At 49.3% G+C, this 21791-nt stretch overlaps 1 protein-coding gene across 5 annotated transcripts in view; it reads right to left on the reverse strand.

Annotated features, from left to right (window-relative positions):
- Positions 1-21791, reverse strand: part of LOC123370362 (copine-5-like) — a 194236-nt gene that overhangs the window by 71228 nt on the left and 101217 nt on the right. For 2 of the 5 annotated variants that reach the window (XM_045016877.1, XM_045016878.1), the window contains 4 exons: positions 7114-7155; positions 6624-6699; positions 2802-2855; positions 1316-1377 (listed from right to left, as the gene is read on the reverse strand). In XM_045016877.1, coding sequence (XP_044872812.1) covers positions 1316-1377; positions 2802-2855; positions 6624-6699; positions 7114-7155 — 234 coding nt within the window. Of the gene's footprint in view, positions 1-1315; positions 1378-2801; positions 2856-5764; positions 6121-6623; positions 6700-7113; positions 7156-21791 lie in introns of those variants that run through there. The other 3 variants (XM_045016879.1, XM_045016880.1, XM_045016882.1) reach the window with 3 other exon arrangements.

Below are 21791 nucleotides of genomic sequence, written 5' to 3' on the forward strand. Positions count from 1 at the left end.
TGATAAACAGTGTGTAACGCTGGTAGGCCAGATGCCAGCGCTTGCCTAGGCTGCAGGCATTAGCTTAGAACTGGCAAACTAATCACCTGTATGTTAGTTTTGCTCAAAATAGGTATTAGTCTTCTATGAATGCAGTTAGTGTTTAGATGAATGCAGTTAGTGTTTAGACTGTGAAATGCTTGTAAGTGGCTACATGCATTAATCTCACAAGCACTGTCTGTAGTCCACATGATAAGGAAATATGTAAGTTTTGCTTCATAACTTTGAAAATGTTTGCTCTGAACTTGTGAACCCAGGTTACAATTAGATGGACTCTTAAGGAACTCTTAAGGAATTAAAAAGATTGGTTAACGGCCCTCTTGCACTTTGGAAATACTACCAAGGAAGTTCATTCTGTGGACTTGGAAGCTGAATTAAGGAAATAAAACAAAGCCACAGGAAAATTTTCCATCTCTCTCTTCACTGTTTGAACTCTGACAGGGCCAGAGACTCTAAACTGAGACAGAGATCCCCACGGGTTACCTCTGGGTCTGCCCTGAAAGACACTTTGAACTGACAGATCACTACAACTTTATCACCTTTTACGATTTAGATGTGAACTCATTTGCTTGCTTTAACTTGCAAATAACTCTCTTATTTCTTTTTCCTAGTTAATAAACCTTTAGATAGTTCAGTACAGGATTGGTTACAGGCATTGTCTTTGGTGTACGATCTAGGGTACCAATTGATCTGGGGTTAGTGACTGGTCTCTTGGGACTGGAAGCAACTTGAACATTGTGTGATTTTTCTGGTAAGTTTATCGCTAAGTCCAGTTTGTCTGGGTGGCAAGACGACTGTGACTCCATGGTAAGACTCCAGGAGTATACGTATGTTATTGGCTTGGTGAAATCTAATTATAGAACATACCAAAAGTTTGGGGTGCCTGCCCTGTTTTCTGACAGTGCCCTGAGGTAGGCACTCATGGTCGTGAGCTACTCCCGACAGCATGACAGTGGCTCAGTTTTCTAGTGTAGCTGGGGCCTAAGAGGATCAGAAGGCAGCAGAGGCTGGATCTGTTTTTTGCCAGGCACCGTACTGCCCACTCAGGACTTGCCACCCCTCTGCAGAGTCCTTGTTAGCTGGAAGGGGCCTGAATTTACACTGGACATTGCAATGGGATTTCTTGGTAGCTACACCATTATCATCACAAGCCAACACCACATTACTGGGCAATTCACTTGTCCTGAAACAGACAGTGGTCCTATCCTCATCTGGAGCCAGGCTGGTCAGCGCCAGGATCCCGTTTGTTTAGGAAAGGAAACCATAACCCACTTACCCTCCTTTGATGTAATCCAGGAAGGTGTACTCCGACTCCACAGTGAATGAGAGCAGCGTCACCTCAGAACCAAGAGACAGGGTGGCACGTTACACAGAGCCCGAGACAGCAGGGATCACTGGTGCAGTGCTGAGTGCCGAGGAAAGGTGCCAGTGTGATGCCCCTGGAGACTATCGATTGCCCATCAGCCCAAGGAAGGAGCTAACTTCCCCACTCTGCTCTCTGGCAATGTGGGTCATATTGGGCTGGTCAGACATTTTCTGTCAAAACTATTTTTCAGTGGGAAAATTGGGCTTTCACCTACAGTTTCTTCGGGTGAAAATATCTGAATTCCATGGAAAATTTCTGCATTCCTTGGAAAATCCCCCTAGGAACTAAAATACACTGATTTTGAAATGATACTGTAGTACAGGGGTAGGCAACCTATGGCACGCGTGCCAAAGGCGGCACGCAAGCTGATTTTCAGTGGCACTCACACTGCCCGGGTCCTGGCCACCGGTCTGGGGGGCTCTGCATTTTAATTTAATTTTAAATGAAGCTTCTTAAACATTTTAAAAACCTTATTTACTTTACATACAACAATAGTTTAGTTATATATTATAGACTTATAGAAAGACAGCTTCTAAAAATGTTAAAATGTATTACTGGCACGTGAAACCTTAAACCATAGTGAATAAATGAAGACTCTGCACACCACTTCTGAAAGGTTGCCAACCCCTGCTGTAGCACTTCATGGGAGTTGTAGTTCAGTCACTTCATGCTCCATTCTTCTCTATGCACTGGACTTTCCAGCAGGACTACATCTCTCATGATGCCCCAGGGCCAGGGACACCCAAGTAACACTTCCCTTCTCCAAGAGGGGAGACCGTGGTGCATCATGGGAGATGTATACCAACCAAGAAGCCTGGCCCATAGAAGAGGATGGAGGTATGAGGTGCCCAAACTCCAGCTCCAACAAGGCACTGTGGCAGCATTTCCAAATTTAAATGTTTTGGTTTTCAGCTGAAATCTTTTGAAATTTGAATTTCTGGTTGTCAGCATGGATCCTCCCCGCCACCTCATTTTGAACCAGCTCTTGTTTCATGTTTGCCTGGAGGGCCCATTAGTTTCAGTGGGTTGGTGATTCAACAGAAGTCACAAGTTTCACTCTTTGAAAATCCCAGTACCTGGGCTTTCCTAGGATGTCTCTCATCCAAGATCTCACAGCAATCAGGCCTCCTTAGCTTATAAGATCAGAAGAGAAATCTGTCCACAAGAAGCTGATTGGTGACTGAGTGGTTCCACATTTCTAGTGATGTGGCAGAAAATTCTGACCCTTCATATCAAAGCATAACATGGGGAGCGGGGGGAATACTGTTGAGGAAAGAATTCTTCTGTTTTGTTGGTTCTGCGTGGCAGCTTGCCATTGGGCAACTCGCCATCCGGGGATAATCATATCCTGCCTTCCTGTACAGTTTAAATCACAAAGAAAAATAACATCACTTACTGTTCCCGAGTTAATGTATTTCTTTTTCTTCATTTTCTTTTTGGGATTCACCACCTGAAAGATGTAGGAAATGGAAGAGACTGAATATCCTGGGACACAAAGTGAAGCCTGTTTATGCTAGCACAAATGACACCATTGGCATAGGTCCCTCAGCAATAGTGATGGTGGAGGTTGTCCATTTTTATCAGTGTGTCTTCTTCCTGCTCTATCTTACTGGAGAGTGAATAACCACAACTGAATACAGTGCTCCAAGTGAGGGACATATGATTGATTGATAACATGTTCTCAGTGTTTTCTATCTGTCTTTATCCACTGCGTCAGATATTCAGACATCAGAACAAGTATCCAAATTATCTGGATTCTCATCTTTATTTTTAGTCTGAGATATTCCCCCCCTCCCCTCCTAAAAAACTTATCAGCAAAGTAAAAACAACCCATCTTGCTTCTGATCTTTATATAGCCATCCCTCAGCAGGGATAAGGATGGAGGCAGAAAAGCCTAAAGCAACAAATTCAGCTCTCAGCAAAGGCAATTCTTTACGTCTAGCTTGAGCAGCCCTCGGGATGCCAGAGAACATAACAATGTTTCTATTACTAAAGGGAATATTTCCCTTCTGTATCCCAAAGCATGGTCCTAATGCTAGGAAAAGATTTATCAAGAGATTTCAGCACTGACAGTCCAGTTGCAATGTGGCGTGAATTGGGGTAGCCCCCGCTGAACTCAGCTGAGCTTTGCTGATCTACAGCAGCTGAGAGTCAAGCCCCATGGGAGCAGTCACACTGCGCCGAGGTTCAGCTGGAGGCATAGGCACCACTTACCGTCCTCCCAGCAGGGCTTATGGAGGATGGAAATGGTGCACGGGCCCCATGCTGGCTCTCTGCAGAGGGGGATTTCACTCTCGAAGTGCATGCATGGCCCCATTATCACAGAATCTGAGCACCTCACAATCTTTATGATATTTACCCTTCCAACGCCCCATGAGGCAGGGCAGGGCTATCAAACCCATTTTACAGATGCGGAACTAAGACCCAGAGAGAAGTGACTTGCCCAGCATCCTACACGGATTCCATAGAGGAGGAAGGGACTTGAACCCTGTCTCCAGCTAGCATCTTGACCACTGGGCCAGCCTTCTTCAGGGCTAGACTAGCACTATCCGCATTGTTAGACCTGGAGGCCAAGTGACTAGTGCTTTGGGGTACCTCCATTTTTGAGCACCCAACTTGGAGACACCTTGAAGGGGCCTGACTTTCAGATGACTGGTCTTGGGCCCTTTCTGACATCAGGTCCCTTTAAGACATCTCAAGCTGGGTGCCCAAAATCACTGACCGCTTTGAGAAAGCTTGGCCAGAAAGTCCACTCTTCAACTGTCCAAATTCTGCAGGACAAAACTGCCCATGCTACTTTCCACAGCCCAGCTGCTCCATATGGGCCCAGGTCCTTCCAACATCTGGGATGGGGAATGCACCCAGATCTCCTGACCCTACTGCTCATCTGGCCCCCTCCAGCAAGTCCTGATCTTCTCCCAGCCCAGCAGCTCTGCTGGCTTCCCCGAGGCTCTCAATGATAACCAGGAACATGGCCTTTCCAGCCAGCAAATTTACATTTTTGCTCTGTCTCCAAAAAGAGCTAATCTGAAATCACTTTTCCCCCTGCCCTTCATGATGATCCGTTTTGATAAGGTCTTGGGAATTCATCTGGAACAAAAGGCATTAATGATTTGAACAAATTATACGCCAGTCTCCCCACTTCTCCCCTTCACTCCCTTCCCTCCTCCCACTGGAGGGAGCTGTGAAAGCCTGTGAAGGGACATGCTGGGACACTAATAATGTGTCAGAGCCCAGGCAGCCATTCTGAAAGCTGGCCTAGAAACATCACATCAGATGATATTAAAAGGGAGCTGCCACAGTTAAGGCATGGGGAGTGCACAAAGCACTTTGTGAGAGGGAAGGAAACCCAGCTCAAGAACGCAGGGGATTCAAAGCCATGGGGTCGTTGCTCAGATTTGCTTATCACTGACACACTGGCCCTGCCATCTGCACAGGGAGTTTTAAGAACAGAGGCCCTCAGTCAATGGAGCGATGCTGAGTCACAGCAACCAAAGAGTTCGCCTGGAGACTGCACACTGTTACTCTCTGTTACTCTCTGTCTCCACTTACACCTGTGCACAGCATTGCCCTGGCTCAGCTGACGTGAAATACGCCTCAGGTTTTATTTGCTGTGGCGTGCCAGCAAACAGCCAGACCCAGCCTCACCTCCCAGCGCGGCTCAGTGAGCCATGTGGAGAAACACCGGCCAGGCCCCACCAGGCAGAATGCATCAGTACTAACCCCAATGAGTTCACTGGTGAGGCAGCTACATGCACTCTGTTCTGGCCAGATGACATCGCTTGGGTAAACTGTGGCCAAGGTGCTGACATACCGGGATTGTCCAGACTTCAGTTAGCGCGAGGTCGAATTTCTGGGCTAGAGTCTCTGGAGGGTGTAAATCAGCATAGCTCCATTGACTCACTTTATGCCAACTGAGCATCTGGCCCACAAGGTCACCCTCACCAAGATGTCTAGTCTCCTTTCCCATTGCTAGTTCATTGCACTCCTGGATCCTGAGACTGCCCCAGCCTCCTGGAAGGAATAATTAGGCGTCGCAGCCAAGGAGATATGACAAGCAGAGCCCAGTAGCAAACAGAAACATGGGCGTATCCCGGAGTAACTCACAGATGGGTTTGTATCCATGGTAAAATCCCTTTATGGTTGTACAGTAGCAATTTGTTTGTATTATTTATTACAGTCAGGAAATGTCTAATAATTGGCTTTTTAAAAGTTATTTTTCCATGCTCAGGGAGGCTTGAATCATCTTGATTTCTGAGCAATTTCCTGCCAGTGCCCTGAGTCCTAAGCAGCTGCCCTCCCTCTGTTCCAGCCCTGAGCCCCCCACCCCCTGCTCTGCCAATGCCCTTCCACCCTCACCTCTGCTGTTTCAAACTTGGGCTCCCCACACACCCAGTTCTGCCGATGCACCTTGATCCACCACTGTTCCAGTCTCGAGTTCCCCACACAGCTTTCTGATGCCCGTCACTGCTCACCGGCAGTCCTGGCTATCCCCTGAGCAGGGACTCAGCCGTGTGCTGATTTTGTTATTGCAATTATTGTTATTTGTTATTACCGGAGTGCCAAGACGCCCTAGTCACGGACCAGGACCCCACTGCGCTAGGTGCTGTACAAACACAGAGCACTAAGACGGTCCTTGCCCTGTAGTCAGATGCTCTCCAAGCTAGGAAAGACCATCAGACTCATCTCCCGTGTGATGTCAGCATGCAGTGAATCCAGGTCGTCCGAGGCGGGCAGCCAGTGTGTGACAGCAAACCGATTGGGTGGCATTTGACACCATCGTCACTCCCTTTCCACAGGTGCAAATAGGGTGACCAGACAGCAAGTGTGAAAAATCGGGACAGGGGGTGGGGGGTAATAGGAGCCTATAAAAGAAAAAGACCCAAAAATCGGGACTGTCCCTATAAAATCGGGACATCTGGTCACCCTAGGTGCAAACAACTGCACAAGGGACTAGGCAATCATCAGCCCTGATCTCACAATGGTGTCATACTGGTGGTGACCACTGGCCAGACCCTCAGCTGGTGTAAATCAGCATAGCTCCAGGTTATGCCAGCTGAGGATCTAGCCCAGGAATCACTCCTGATTTACACTGCCTCTCAACACTGGAGCGTGCAAGGCTGGTGGAAGGGATGTGGCCCAGAACAGTGGTGACCTGGCTGCCCAGAGCTTGGCTAGCCCTCTCAATGGGTTCTGAGGGTGCCCCATCTGTACTCACCTCGTAGACATTGAACTGGCTTTGCCCACGGGCCAGCTCCCGGTAGCTGGTTGTGAACTCCCCAATGAAGTCGTGGCTGCGCATGGAAAGAGAAGCTCTGTGAGAAATGCTCTAGTGATGGATTGTCAGCCTGGGGGTCATGCCCAGGTGTCAAGGGGCCATGACCACCTCGACCTTCCCATACTGCTAAGTGGGGGTAGGGTCCTGGGGGGAACCACCACTGTAGAGTTCACTCAAGCTCCTTCTTCCCTCCTTGCTGTCTCTTTCTCAGTCCCCTCTCTTTTCCTGTTGTCTTTCCCTCTCTGCTGCACAGGGATCACTGACAAAGCATCTCTCAGCAAAGAGAATGAGTAATGGCTGCAGCACAATGGCCCTGATTCTGCCCTGGATAGAGTCACTGCAAAGCCCTCACTGGCTTCAGTGCCTAGTCTGCTCTGGCAGATTTGAGGTTTGTATTGGAGGCTGCATAGATCTACCGAGTCCCTCTTACCTGCCGTCCCGGTCCCAGTCGTACACCTCCACCTTGATGGTCCTGCAAGACACAGTGCCATAGTTATTGCCAGAGTCAGGGTGGGACAATTTCACTAAAGGATAGATCAAATCATCCCTCTGCCTCCACATGCACTGCCTAGACTAGCATCAGCATCTTCTCTGGCTCTTCACTCAATGCTGCTGCAAGAGTCTTTTTCTGTGCAGCCCGGAACAGCTTTGTCCATTCTCCATCGCCTCCCAGGTCTCACCTAAACACATTCCTACTTTCCTGGTCTATGGCCTGTAAGTTCATCCCTCTGCTGGTCTGTGCTATGTATTGCTCCCCATCTGCTTTCTCTGTACACCTTTATCCTGCCCTCTGTTCATTGCCTCCTCACTAAGGCAACCAGGCCTTTCTTTTCAAGCCCTCTGTATAATTGTGCCTCACCAGGGGGCTAGACTAGCTGGTCTCTTGAGGTCCTGTCTGCCCTACGTTTCTGTGGCTCTGTAGGTCTCTAACCATTCCCATCACCTGTCTCTGGACCAAGTCTAATTCTGCAGCACCTTCTGGAGAGCGGCATTAGAATAGCTCAGCACAGAGCTTCCAGTGGCGTTCGGTACAAGTGTGATCATCATGGATTGAACCAGGGCCCCCCAGACCTAAAGGCAGGAGATGCGACAGCTGGAGCCGACCTGCCCGGGGATGGGGAAAGGCCGTACCAGACTCCCACTCCTATGGATCAGCACAGGTCTAACACACCCTCGCTCACGATGGGTACGCAAAGGCGCAGAGATTTCTGCACGAACCCTCCAGCCGACGTGGACGGACATTGGTCAGAAGCCAGTGGCTGCACCTAGTGGGCAGGGAAGGAGTTAATACTCAAAGTGCTGTCTCAATCAGGGAAACAAAGTGAGGGGGTGGATTGCGTGTGTTGTCTCCATCTGTGACTGGCTTGGCCCTGGTGTCTACGTTTCCGTGGCAACAGAGACTAAAAATACACTTCCAAAAAAATGGTGGTGGTGGCGGGGGGGAAAGACCCACGCAACAGTCAAAACAAACTAATTAAATCTCCAGCGCAGGAGTCGGGAGGATAATTAAAAATCATTTTAATAATTTGTTTGGACTTGCTTGGAAGCAGGTGAATGAGTTAAGTGTGTGGGGTGAACCCACCATGCTGCAGAGACCAGCAGGGCTGCAGAGGAGGGGGCTAGGATCATTCCAGGAGTTATGGGTCACCAGGTGCAGAGTGCTGGCTGGTGACTGCTACCCTGAGATCTCCACAGAGCTGCCCTGGACCAGGAGTCGCCAGAGCAGATCAGAGAGTGAGGGACATCTAGCCTCAGTTTCCCGCAGTGCCCAGTACCAGCTACTTCGGAGGAGGGGGCAGAACCCCAGTGGATAATTATGGAATAACCTGCCCATGCAGGAAGCTTCTTCTTGACCTGTGTGGCTAGTAATTGCTTTATGCCCTGAAGCAGGTGGGTTTATAGAATCATAGAACTGGAAGGGACCTTGAGATGTCATCTAGTCCAGTCCCCTACACTCATGGCAGGACTAAGTATTATCTAGACCATCCCTGACAGGTGTTTGTCCAACCTGCTCTTAAAAATCCCCAATAATGGAGATTCCCAATGTCCCTAGGCAATTTATTCCAGTGCTTAACCACCCTGACAGTTAGGAAGTTTTTCCTAATGTCCAACCTAAACTGCCCTTGCTTAAGCCCATTGCTTCTTGTCCTATCCTCAGAGGTTAAGAAGAACATTTTTTCTCCCTCCTCTTTGTAACAACCTTTTATGTACCGTACTTGAAATCTGTATCATGTCCCCTCTCAGTCTTCTCTTCTCCAGACTAAACAAACACAATTTTTTCAATCTTCCCTCATAGGTCATGTTTTCTAGACCTTTAATCATTTTTGTTGCTCTTCTCTGGACTTTCTCCAATTTGTCTACATCTTTCCTGAAATGTGGCACCCAGAACTTGACACAATACTCGAGTTAAGGCCTAATCAGTGCAGAGTAGAGCAGAAGAATTACTTCTTGTGTCTTGCTTACAATATTCCTGCTAATACATCCCAGAATGATGTTTGCTTTTTTGCAACAGCATTATATTGTTGGCTCATATTTAGCTTGCGATCCACTATGACCCCCAGCTCCCTTTCCGCAGTACTCCTTCCTAGGCAGTCATTGCCCATTTTGTATGCGTGCAATTGATTGTTCCTTCCTAAGTGGAGTGCTTTGCATTTGTCCTTATTGAATTTCATCCTATTTCCCTTAAGGAAAAACCTGCCTCATCTAATGTAACAATTTCTTGCTTAGTGGGAATCGGGTCCAGCCGGTGCTGACTATAGACACAGAACACAGACAGAGTGGTGAGAACAGGGATACCCGGTCTGGAGGGAGGGGGGAGTGAGCTTAGCAAGCATTCAGCCTCAGCTAGGTAAATATTAGCACCCTCTCTTTACAGGGGAAACTGAGGCACAGAGTGGCAATGTGATTTGCTGAAAGCCACCCAGCAAATCAGTGACAGAGCCCAGAATGGAAGCAGGGTCCCTGATTTCCCATCCTTCCTGCTCTGCCCATTAAATCACAGCAGAAGTTGATTAATGAGTCATCATTTCCATTAAAGATGGGCCGAGTGTCAAATGCCCCATGAGCTGGGTGTCCCGCCATTAATTATCATACCCTTACCAGCAAAGGATTGTAAAGCATTGATCTAAGGTCCTTATCTGGCCCCGCCACCTCGTAATTGTTACTGTATTTACCCTCACTGCCACGGGAGGTAGGGCACAGCTGTTGTCCCATTGTACAGATGGGGAACTGAGGCCCAGACAGGCCATGGGCTAGATTCACAGAGGGATTTAAGCACCTAACTGCCATCTTAGGCCCCTAAGTTGAACATTTACGTGCCAGTGGCTTTAACAACCCCCTTCTCAGCTGCTGCCTGGCCCCGGAGGTGCCTAAAGTTCCAAGGCGACTATGTTCCCACAGTTAAAAGTTAAAATTCGGGTGCCTGAATTTCAGCAGCTGAGCACACGAGTGGCTGTCTAAGTCTGGACGCCAGCCAGCACCCACCCCAGCAGAATCCCCTGCCTGTTTTGCCTTTAGGTGCATCTTATGCTGCATTTTCAAACCCTTGGCAGCGAGGCTCAGAGCCTGGTCGACAGGGTGGGTAGCAGAGCCCGAGTCATGATGCCAGTGCGGCCGTTCCTAGCACCCTAGCATGAGCCCACATCTTAGAGCCGGGCTCTGAGACTTGCTGCTGCGGGTTTGATGGTGTGTGTAGCGCAGATGTACCCTTCGGGGCCTGAGCCTGTAGTGGTGCTCGGAGCAGGGGATTTAACTGGGATCTTCCAGGTAAGTGCCTAAAGCCCTGGGCTCTAGAGTCATTCTCATGCTGTGTGGCCCAATGTAGAGTTAATTAGTTATACCCAGTGGAACACTTTACTGGGGAGACTGAGAAAGGCCCACTTCAGGATACCCCAGACCTGGTGATTAGGGACTCTCTGGAGCGGTGGGAGACCCAATTTTGACTCCCCTGGGTTGATCCCAATGCATTTGCACACTCCCAGAGACACAGAAAGTCAGACACAGATCCCACTGCCCTTCCACTCTGCTAAACTCCCCAGCTGGCCTCCCCTCTGCACTGAAGTGATGGGCATGAAGCCACCTGTGAGACTAGTGATGCCAAAGTGTCCCTGACATTACATTTAAAGTCACATGCAGACAGTCAGCCCCAAACATCCAGCCCTAACAGCGATACCATGCCCCAAGCAGCTGTCAGCACCGAGCATCCGTTAGGGGCCTCTCACCTCTGCAGTCGCACTCAGGGCTGGACCCTGTACGGGTCAGTCTGTCAACCTTTGTGAAAACCTCTTGCCAGGCTGGCTGGAAGATGAAGATGGGAGAGGATGATGGATAAGGAGGCTTCTGAGGGTGGAGCTGGATCAGAGTTTGGCTGGGACGGGGTAAGGGCCAGATTTACAAAGGATGCAGGTGTACACCTAGTGGTGTTTACAAAACTGCCCAAGCAGCTCAGGGGTCTCTCTGCATTGTTAGGTGTCTAAACACCTTTGTAAATCTGTCCCTAAGTGGGTTCTTTGAACTCTCTGAGGCGACTGGCTCTTTACCCAGGCAGCTATAAGGGAGACGGGCATGTCTAACTAGAGAGGGAGGTCCTAGTGTGTGGGCTGAGCAGTCCTGAGGAGGAGCAGCTAAGCTAGGGGACAAGGCTTGGACTGAGCTTTGCATTGTCTCCTTTTGAGTTCCCTTTGTGAATAAAAACCAAAGCCCAAGAAAGGGGTAGTACTGATCCAGAGGGATGTGCCCCTGGGAGACCTCCAGAGAAAAACACCCAAGATTGCAAAGTAATTGAAATGAAAGCTCCTCCACCCACCTCAGCAAGTGAGCAGGATGGCTAACAATCTAGGAAGAGACAGATGGAAGACTGTACTGGGTCCAAAACAAGGAGACACATATCCTGGCTATGTTAACACTCAAATTCACACCCCCACACACACACTCATCATGGTATTATTTGTTTATGTATTTATTATGCATTAATTATAGAGCTTTGAATTGTGTGGAGGAAATATGCAAAAAATCCTCCTCCACAATGCACTATGCCTCCCTAAATAATCTCCAGCATCATTCTGGAGTATCTATATGTTGCATTTATCATTCTGGAAATGTATACAGCACATCTTTCAGGCATATGTCATATCTATCATTCTGGAATACATATGTGTCACACTCAGCATGTATATATCATCAGCATATGACACACCATATCGTGTGTATGTCACAACTGTCATGTATATGACATGTCATATCATGCATATGTCACACTTATCATGTATGTCACACCGATCATGTATACGTTGCGTCTTTCATTTCAGAGTATCATATGACACATTATGCCATATATATGTTGTATCTATCATATCACCATAGAATGTGACAAATCATATTATATAATATCATGTATATGACACATTTATCATGTATATGTTGCATTGATCATATCACCATATCGTATGACACATCGAATCGGATATATGTTGCATCTAGAGTGGCATGTATACCTACAGCATCTACCTACAGCACCATATCTATCTGCAGTACCTTCCTTGCTCTATAACAGCATTGGATTTGTTCTCTTGCTGCATATCCATAACACCTGTTTAACTAGACAGCTTCCTAGCTAGCTACAGTGCTGTGGGCTATAACTGGCTAGAGGCTTCAAGAGGCTCTTAAACCAGCTGAAGCCCATTCCAAAGGCTAATCCCCAGAGGCTGTCGAGAATGAGACCTGGCCCCAGAGCATTAGCTCCAGGGAGCTGGGGGCTCCCTGTGTCTTCGCTTTCCCCAGTGCAATTAGGCTCCCAAAGCCATCAACCCCCAGACACACAATCGTAAGCAAATTAATCAGCCTCGCCCCCTAACTGGAACTCTGGCAGAGCGTGTGACAGGCGTTTCCGGCTGGTGACTGAGAGCCGGGGATCTGTGACTGTTTCAGGAGACTGTTACGAGGGGGTTGGGAGGAGGACACGACAGCCAGCGGCTCCTTAGCGACCAGCATGGAGGTGGGTGTCTCTTGTCCAGCAGGCTCTCTGGGAGCAATACGTATGTCCCAGTATCGGTATGCTGGCTGTGTCCATGTGTGCATCTGTCTGGAATGACAGATCCAGACACATCAGAACCATGATATTGATTCACTGGAATACAGCAGCTTCTTTCATACAGACAGCGTCTGAAAATATTTTTCGCATGAGGGGACAGATTCCAAGGAGATGTAGACAGAACAGCACGAAGAAGAAGAATAGAAAGAGCTTCCACTGTAATGAAACTGCAAGGTGCCAAACTGAAAATTGATGCAATATTTTCCACACAATTAGCCTGGCGGGATGCACTGGCACAAGAGATCACGGGGTCGAGAACGGAGCAGGATTTGAAGAAGGGGACTGGACAGTCACCTGGCTCTTGAGGCAAAGAGGAACAGCCAAACAAGCGTTCAGAAAGGGATACACGCTCTCCTCTAACTCACCCTCTAACTCAGTGGTTCTCAACCAGGGGTCCAGGGCAGGTTTCAGGGGGTCCACCAAGCAGGGCCAGCATTAGACTCACTGGAGCCCAGGACAGAAAGCCGAAGCCCCGCTGCATAGGGCTGAAGCCCGGGGCCCTCAGCCTCACCAACTGGGGCTGAAGCCGAAGCCTGAGCAATGTAGTTTTGCAGGGGCCTCTGTGGTATGGGGCCCCAGGCAATTGCCCTGCTTGCTACCCCCTGACGTTGGCCCTGGCTTTTATATGCAGAAAATCAGTTATTGTGGCACAGGTGGGCGGTGGAGTTTTTATAGCATGTTGGGTGGGCCTCAGACAGTAAAAGGTTGAGAACCCCTGCTCTAAGCAACAGGTGAGCGTGAGACTGCCCCATGAGCACATGGCTCCATAATTGTCTGTAAGGGGGATCCTTGCACCTTCTTCTGAGCAGAGAGGGGTACTGGACTTGGTGATCCATGGGTCTCATCCATCATGGCAAACCACAGAATAGAATCATAGAATATCTGGGTTGGAAGGGACCTCAGGAGGTCATCTAGTCCCATCCCCTGCTCAAAGCGTTCCTCAAACCCTGCGTTCCTATGCGATGAACAGGATTCACACTCACAGGGCTGAATGGTCTAGCCCAGGGGTCAACAACCTTTCAGAAGTGCTGTGCCGAGTCTTCATTTATTCACTCTAATTTAAGGTTTCGTGTGCCAGTAATACATTTAAACATTTTTAGAAGGTCTCTTTTTAAGTCTATAATATATAACTAAACTATTGTTGTATGTAAAGTATATAAGGTTTTTTAAATGTTTAAGAAGCTTCATTTAAAATTAAATTAAAATGCTGAGCCCCCCAGACTGGTGGCCAGGACCCGGGCAGTGTGAGTGCCACTGAAAATCAGCTCGTGTGCCGCCTTCGGCACGTGTGCCATAGCTTGTCTACCCCTGGTCTAGCCCCTAAACACAGGCTGGGCTCACACTGGGAAACTTTTGCTCAGCACAGATCTGCTCAACACAGTGATTAAAATAGTGATGGAGCCCTAGAGATTGGTCTGCCCCAGAGCTCCCACCACTGCTAGCACTGAAATACTGAGAGCAACACTGGGGCACTGCAGCAGAAATGGCTTGAGCACAGATCCCCAGCTGGTGTAAATCGGCATCGCTCCACTGGAGTCAATGGGCCAGATCCTCACTTTTAGCAGAGAGGATCTTTTTTTCAGAGACCTGTATTGTAATCAGGCCTGCAAGGCTGCCATAGGGGAGAAGTACAATACACAGTATGGCTGGCATCGTCTCTGGCTGCACCAATAAGGGACAATGCACTGATAACAATATCTCGTTCTCTGACCGTGACTGTCAGCAATGATCTCGAAGCACTTTACATAGGAGATCAGAATCATCATCCCCACGAAGTGACTTGTCCAAGACCACTTGGCCGGCCAACGGCAGGGCCAGGAATAGACCCCAGCTCTCCTGAGCTCTAGTCCAGGGTGTTATCCACTAGACCACACTGCCTCCCAACCATGCCTATATTGGAGAGGGCTCAGAAGTTCTGCTCGCCCTTACATTGGGGTAAAGCCATGGTGACTCCAGTGACTTTGCTGAGTTACTCCAGATTTACACCACTGTAAAGAGGTGCAGAACTTGGACCGCAAAGACGTGTCCCAAGAGGTGCGGGGTCTTGTATGAAACCTGGCATGGATTGGCCCTGTTAAGGGCAGTGAAGTGAGATCTTCGCCAGCAGTGATGCTATATGTTATGGGTAGATGGTGCAGTGTGTCATTGAGTGGTTGGCTGTGGAGAGCCAGGACTCCTGGGTTCTAGTCTCAGCTCTGTGACTGCTGTGTTGTTTGCCCTTTACACAACATCATAATATGAGAGAACCACATGGCGAAGTGAGGTACAAATAACTGCATTTACTAACTATAGGCAACACGCTTAACTCCATATACACACCGCTGCTCCAGCAGGGCTCTGGGGGCTTCTGAAACACAGGCAGTGAGCACCATGAGAGGGCTCACAAACTACTGAAAGGGATTCTACCCAATCCTTATACACTACACAACTTTAGGCAAGTCATCGTGCTGCCCCGTGCCTCAGTTTCCCCACCTTGTAGCCAGTGGTACCCACAGCTGTACACGTTACACACAGTATGTACCATTGGCAGAAGAGGAGGCTGCTCCACTGCATACTCAAGTTTGGCCCCGTGGCCCCCTCCATCATGACAGAGAGCTGTGGGGCAGCCAGCACCACACTTCCTTGCCATTGCCTTGGGGCTGGCTCCTGCACCAGAGCTCACCCTGGGGCCCTCCCTGACCCTGCTCCACTTCCAGCAGCCCATGTCCCGGCTGCTCTGCCCGGAGGACTTGCTCAGCGATAGCCACATGACTTGCTACTAGGGGAGAGCAATTCTGGGCCCCAGGGCAGAACAGTCAATGGGCCCGCTGTCCGCCTGGCATTTTGGTGGTGCTGTTCCTTCCGGCGAGCTGCTGCTGGCTGCGCTGCTGGGCACGCTCTTCTGGAACAGCCAGGGTTTACACATGCCCACCTGGCTGCCTTCGCCGCCCACGGTACCACCCCGCGCTCCTAGGAGCCTGGCCCGCCCGGGCAAGCTAAAAGGGCTCGCAGCTCTCGGGTGACACTACAGCAGCAGCAGCCAGGAGCCCCTGGACCCTTTCACATTGTCCAGGCCCCTGGGCAATTGCCCCCTTTGCCCCAGCCTGTCGGCAGGCCTGCTACTAGACCTGGGAGAGGAGCTGCGGTGTGCACCTGCCTGGAGAAGCTGGCAGAAGAGGGGCAGTAAGCACAAGGGTGTGTGTGTGTAGCAGGTGGAAAAATTCTGGGGGTGCCCCCGTGTGTAGCATAGGGATAATAATACTGACTCACCTCACAGGGGGTGGTACACAAGGCAAGTCAGAAAATGGAGAAAGGGGTTTCCACTGAAAATCTAAAGTTTTTGATGAATAATCAAAACCCAAAATATTTTAATTGTGAAATGGTGCTGCAGTGCCTCATGGGAGTTCTAGTTTGGGTGCCTCATGCTCCCATTCACCTCTACATTCATGCTCCTAGTCACCAGTTTCCTGGTTGGACTACATCTCCCATGATGCATCATGGTCTCCCTTCTTGGTGAGAGAAGGCAGCTCATGAAGGCAGTTCATGGGAGATGAAATTCAGTAAAAGCCTGTACCACAGAAGAGAATGGGGATACAATGCACCCACACTACAACTCCCATGAGGCACTGTGATGGTGTGGAGAAGTAGGGCATTATCTGTACTATATTTTATTTATATTACATGCACCTCAGTTTGCCTGTTTGATATTATCCTGCCTGACTGCATGTAATTAAATCTCAGGAGGCTGTCAGGGGGCAAACAAACAGGAAACTAAAGGATGGCAAAGATAAAGTACCGCCAGAGGGCATACTAAGAGTCCTTAAGGGAACAATGGGGAAGCTGTTAACTGAGAAATGCCCACTTGTCAGGCTTCAACGCAGGTCTGATCCTAGGATGAAAGGGGCACTAAATCATTAAAGACCCCAGCCTAGATAGGAACAGGGGCGGCCAGGCACCAGCGCACCAAGCACGTGCCTGGGGCGGCAAGCTGCGGGGGGCGGCCTTCCAGTCGCAGTCAGGCTGCCTTTGGTGGCATTTCTGTAGGAGGTCTGCCGCGGCTTCGGGGCAATTCGGTGGCAGGTACGCCGAAGGCGCGGGACCGGCGGACCTCCCACATGCATGCCGCCGAATCCACATTACCAGCGGACCTCCCGCAGGTGCGCCACCAAAAGCCGCCTGACTGCCGGGCTTGGGGCGGCAAAATACATAGAGCCGCCCCTGGAGAGGAAGGGGGGGTGAGTGGGCAGCAGTGGCTGGAGATGAATCGCTGACAGAGACATGCTGGGAGAACACTCCAGGGACCATCTGTCTCTCCCAGCCCAGGGCTGAGCAGACTTACCCAGACCCTGCAAGTGAAGAAGATAGTTTGGGTAAGTCCCAGGCGGATAGATGTGTTGTTGTTTTATCCCATTGTCCTGCTGGCTATCGACCTTTGGGTGAATAAATAATTCTTTGTTTTGAAGAAGCTGTATTTGAGTCACTTTAACTAGCTGCTGGACACAGGTTTTCAGAGGAGTTGCGCCTCCGTGTTATCACGGTTGGTGACCAGAGAGGCTGCAGCCCAGAGAGGCAGTCTAGGAGTGGTTGGACTGTGTGGTTCCACTCAGAAAGGAGTGAAGGTAGAGAAACATGTCAGAGAAACCAGAGGGATGCACTCGAAAGGGACTGAAAAGAGATCTAAACGCAGCTCACCATGACAGCTGGCATTTCACAACTGAAGTCTTTTGGTTTTCAGGCATTCCCTTTCTCAATGCAAAATTCAATGTTTCTCTGGAAAGCAGGCAATTTTGGTGAAAATTTTCATTTTCTCTTGAAACATAGTTTTGATGGAAAATTTTCAACTGGCTCTAGTTGTGAGGCTGAAATCATTAATGTTTGTACAGAGCTTGGAGATCCGTGGAGGTTTTCCAAACCTTTTCATCCCTTGGGATGTTGCTACCATGTCAGTTTCACATATTCCATTTTCCTGTCTTCTCTTTTCACCAACAAAAATCAACAAAAGATCCAACACTGTAGCCAGCAGCACCTCGAGTTTAGCTCTGCCCTGCCCAGGAGGTAACAGGGGGGATGATTGCACGTGGCGATCAGAGGAAGAAAGGCACGTCCTAAAAAAATAGCACCTTCCTAATCTCTGGGAGAGCAGTTCTGCTCCAGACAATGGGCTATTCTTAGAACAAGGGTTCGTGTCTCTGCCAGCCTGGCTTCCCCTTGTGGGGGTTGCCATGTGCCATGGGGAGGGCTGGATATTTGGCAGAGCAACTGGTTGTAATATCACACTGATATCGAGGAACAGGCAGTCTATGGGCCTGATGTGCACTTGGTGTGACTTCTTGGAGACACACAAGTGTACATGAGCACAGAATCAGGTTGCCTAATGTGGCCACCAACAAGCAGCCCTCATTCCTTGGCTCCGGGCCTCCAGAGTTTCTGCCTCCAACTTCATTATTGGCTCTGCCTCCCCACGTCTGGGTTCTGCTCTGTTTGTGCCCTTGAACGGCTGTGCACATGGAGGAGTCAGTTGTCACTCCAGAGCAGTATGTGAGCCAATGGCAGGGTGCAGCTTACCAGGACTGCATGCACCACACCAGGACTTAGGGTGACCCTGAGAGCGGGGGGGACACGACTGGCTGGGTTAGTCAGTCTGGGAGTTCAGCAGCCAGTGAGAACTACGGGGTCTGTTTGTGTCCGGCGGCCTGAGAAGCGAATCCCTTTCCCCTGTAGCGTGTCTTGCAGCAGAGGAGCTGGCAATGCTGCTTTGGGGGCTGAAAGCAGGCAGTGAAGCTGGGCAGATTCTCAGTAACAAAGGCCTATAATGCTAAATACCTAGTAATCTGGCATGGCTCGGCCGTTGGGAGACCATCTTGGGACACACAAGCCCAAGGTGCTGAGTTAGGGTTGTCACCTTTTTAATGGCTGGTAAATGGACACCAAAGGTCCCGCCCCCTGCCCCACCTCTTCCCTCGAGGCCCCGTCCCTGCTCTGCCTCTTCCCCCCTAGACTAAAAAAACAGACCTCAGGGCTTGCCAAATGACACCCAGACACACAAGCCAAAACCTGGCCTGTCTGGGTGAACACCGTCCAGGTGGCAACCCTATGCTGAGTGTAGGTGTGGCCCACGGGAGTGTCACTAAAAGACTGATCTTTAGTTCCTGGTCCCAGTCATGTGACATTGGTCAGGCTTACAAAAGTCACATGACTCCAGGGGCTACTCTCTTCTACATCTTCTCTTCTTTTTCCCCTTGAAAATCCAATATCCAGTAACATGCAATGTCAGCCTGACACGACAACCATGAACTAGCAGAGCCAGGTAGTAACAAACCAATAGAGATCTGTGGGGCAGAGGCCAGAGGACAGCCTGACCCCTCTGAGAGGCGAGATGGTTATTCTCCCTCCTAGTGGAGATCAGTCAATAACCACTGTCCGGGACCCTCCACACCTTTCTGATCACACAGCCACTCCTGTTGGCAGTTCAGCTACCAACCCGTATCCACCCCCCGCAGCTTGTTTGCTGCTCCTGGCGTGTTTCCTTGTCAGTGACCGGACAGGCTTATGGTAACTCTGTCAGCAGCATGCCCAGTGTCCTGCAGGCAAACAGCCAGGGGTCTCCTTGCTTTAGTCAGGTTCCTCTGTCCTGCTGCAGGACTGGCCCTTGTGGGCGGCTCAGACCTACGGCCTCGGCGAGGACAGGACCTCAGCCGCCTGCCAGCTGGCTTCTGTTTGGCACTTGCCATGGGGGGGGGTCTGTGTGGCACACCTGCCACCTCTGTTCTAGTTCCCTGGTGCAGGGTTCCCCTGTAACTGCTTCCAGGTTAATCATCTTTAGCTTGACAAGTTAGCCGGCAAGTTAAAGAAGTATGGGCTGGATGAATGGCCTGTAAGGTGGATAGAAAGCTGGCTAGATCGTCGGGCTCAACAGGTAGTGATCAATGGCTTCATGTCTAGTTGGCAGCCGGTATCAAGTGGAGTGCCCCAGGGGTCGGTCCTGGGGCTGGTTTTGTTCAATATCTTCATTAAGGATTTGGAGGACGGCGTGGACTGCACCCTCAGCAAGTTTGCAGATGACACTAAACTGGGAGGAGTGGTAGATATGCTGGAGGGTAGGGATAGGATACAGAGGGACCTAGACATATTAGAGGATTGGGCCTAAAGAAACCTGATGAGGTTCAACAAGGACAAGTGCAGAGACCTGCACTTAGGATGGAAGAATCCCATGTATCGCTACAGACTAGGGACTGAATGGCTAGGCAGCAGTTCTGCAGAAAAGGACCTAGGGGTTACAGTGGATGAGAAGCTGGATATGAGTCATAGAATATCAGGGTTGGAGGGGACCTCAGGAGGTCAACCTGCTGCTCAAAGCAGGACCAATCCCCAGACAGATTTTTACCTCAGTTCCCTAAATGGCCCCCTCAAGGATTGAACGCACAATCCCTAGGTTTAGCAGGCCAATGCTCAAACCAATGAGCTATCCCTCACCCATTATTGCCAAGAAGGCTAACAGCATTTTGGGCTGTATAAGTAGGGGCATTGCCAGCAGATCAAGGGACATGATCATTCCCCTCTATTCAACATTGGTGAGGCCTCATCTGGAGTACTGTGTCCAGTTTTGGGCCCCACACTACACACACTACAAGAAGGATGTGGAAAAATTGGAAAGAGTCCAGCGGAGGACAACAAAAATGATTAGGGGGCTGGAGCACATGACTTATGAGGAGAGGCTGAGGGAACTGGGATTGTTTAGTCTGCAGCAGAGAAGGATGAACTCCGCCGTTGCTTGGTCCCAAGCCCAAGATGCGAAAGGAGGAGGGTTGTGCGTTGGGCTGGCAACCCACCACGTAAAAAACAAGCGCTACAGAAACGTCAACCAAATCTTCAGAAATTCATAAAATTGTGGGTAGCCAGCTGGAGATTCAGGCAGTAATGCCAAATATGACAAACGGGGATCAAAGCCGAAAGGAAGTCCCTGTTTCGATGGAGTCTCTGGTCAAACCCAAAAAACAAATAAAGATAGCGGTATGGAATGTTCGAACAATGTATGAAACAGGGAGAACAGCATCAGTAACAAAGGAAATGAGAAAATATGGCATTAACATTCTTGGGATTAGTGAGATGAGGTGGACGGACACTGGTATGTTAATACTGGACTCTGGTGAGACAATTTTTTATTCAGGACGCATAGATGGACATCACCATGAAGTGGTGGGCATCATTGTCGACAAAGAGACGAGAAAGAGTTTGTTAGGATGGAGTCCTGTTACCTCCAGAATAATAAGAGCGAGATTCTTCTCCAGATATGCGAAGACTACCATCATCCAATGTTATGCACCTACTGAACAAGCTGAGGAGGAGGAAAAAGACTTGTTCTATACCAGACTCCAGGAAGAGATACTTAAGAGATGCCACAACATCCTGATTTTGATGGGCGACTTCAATGCTAAAGTCGGTTCCAGCAATGCCGGGTATGAAGCATGCATGGGGCGGGAAGGAGTTGGAGAGAGAAATGACAACGGTCAACGATTTGTAGACTTATGTCTTGAGAATGGACTGGTGATAGGTGGAACAATCTTCCAACATAAGACAATACACAAGCTGACGTGGATATCACCGGATGGGAAAACCAGGAACCAAATTGATCACATTGCAATCAATCGGAAGTGGAGAGGGTCACTGCTGGATACTAGAGTATTAAGAAGTGCAGATGTAGGTGGTGACCATCATCTTGTATTGAGCAAGCTTCAGATAAAATTGAGAAAGACGAAGAAAGTTTATGGGCAACAAATTTTCGACTCAAGGAAGTTGGAAGAACCGCCGGTAAAGGCACAGTTCATATTGGAGCTCTCAAAAAAGTTTCAACTTCTAAATGACTTGCGAACTGGTAATATAAACACTTTTTGTGACAACGTCGAGAAGGTATATGTAGAGACCAGCAAGACAGTGCTTGGCTACAAGAGAAGAGAGCGGAAAGTATGGATTTCAGATCACACATGGAAACTCATTGAGGAGAGGAAGACAGCAAAACTACGCATGCTAACTGGAAGGGTTGA

The sequence above is a fragment of the Mauremys mutica genome, chromosome 4 (genome assembly GCF_020497125.1).
Source record: "Mauremys mutica isolate MM-2020 ecotype Southern chromosome 4, ASM2049712v1, whole genome shotgun sequence".
Lineage (NCBI taxonomy): Eukaryota > Metazoa > Chordata > Testudines > Geoemydidae > Mauremys > Mauremys mutica.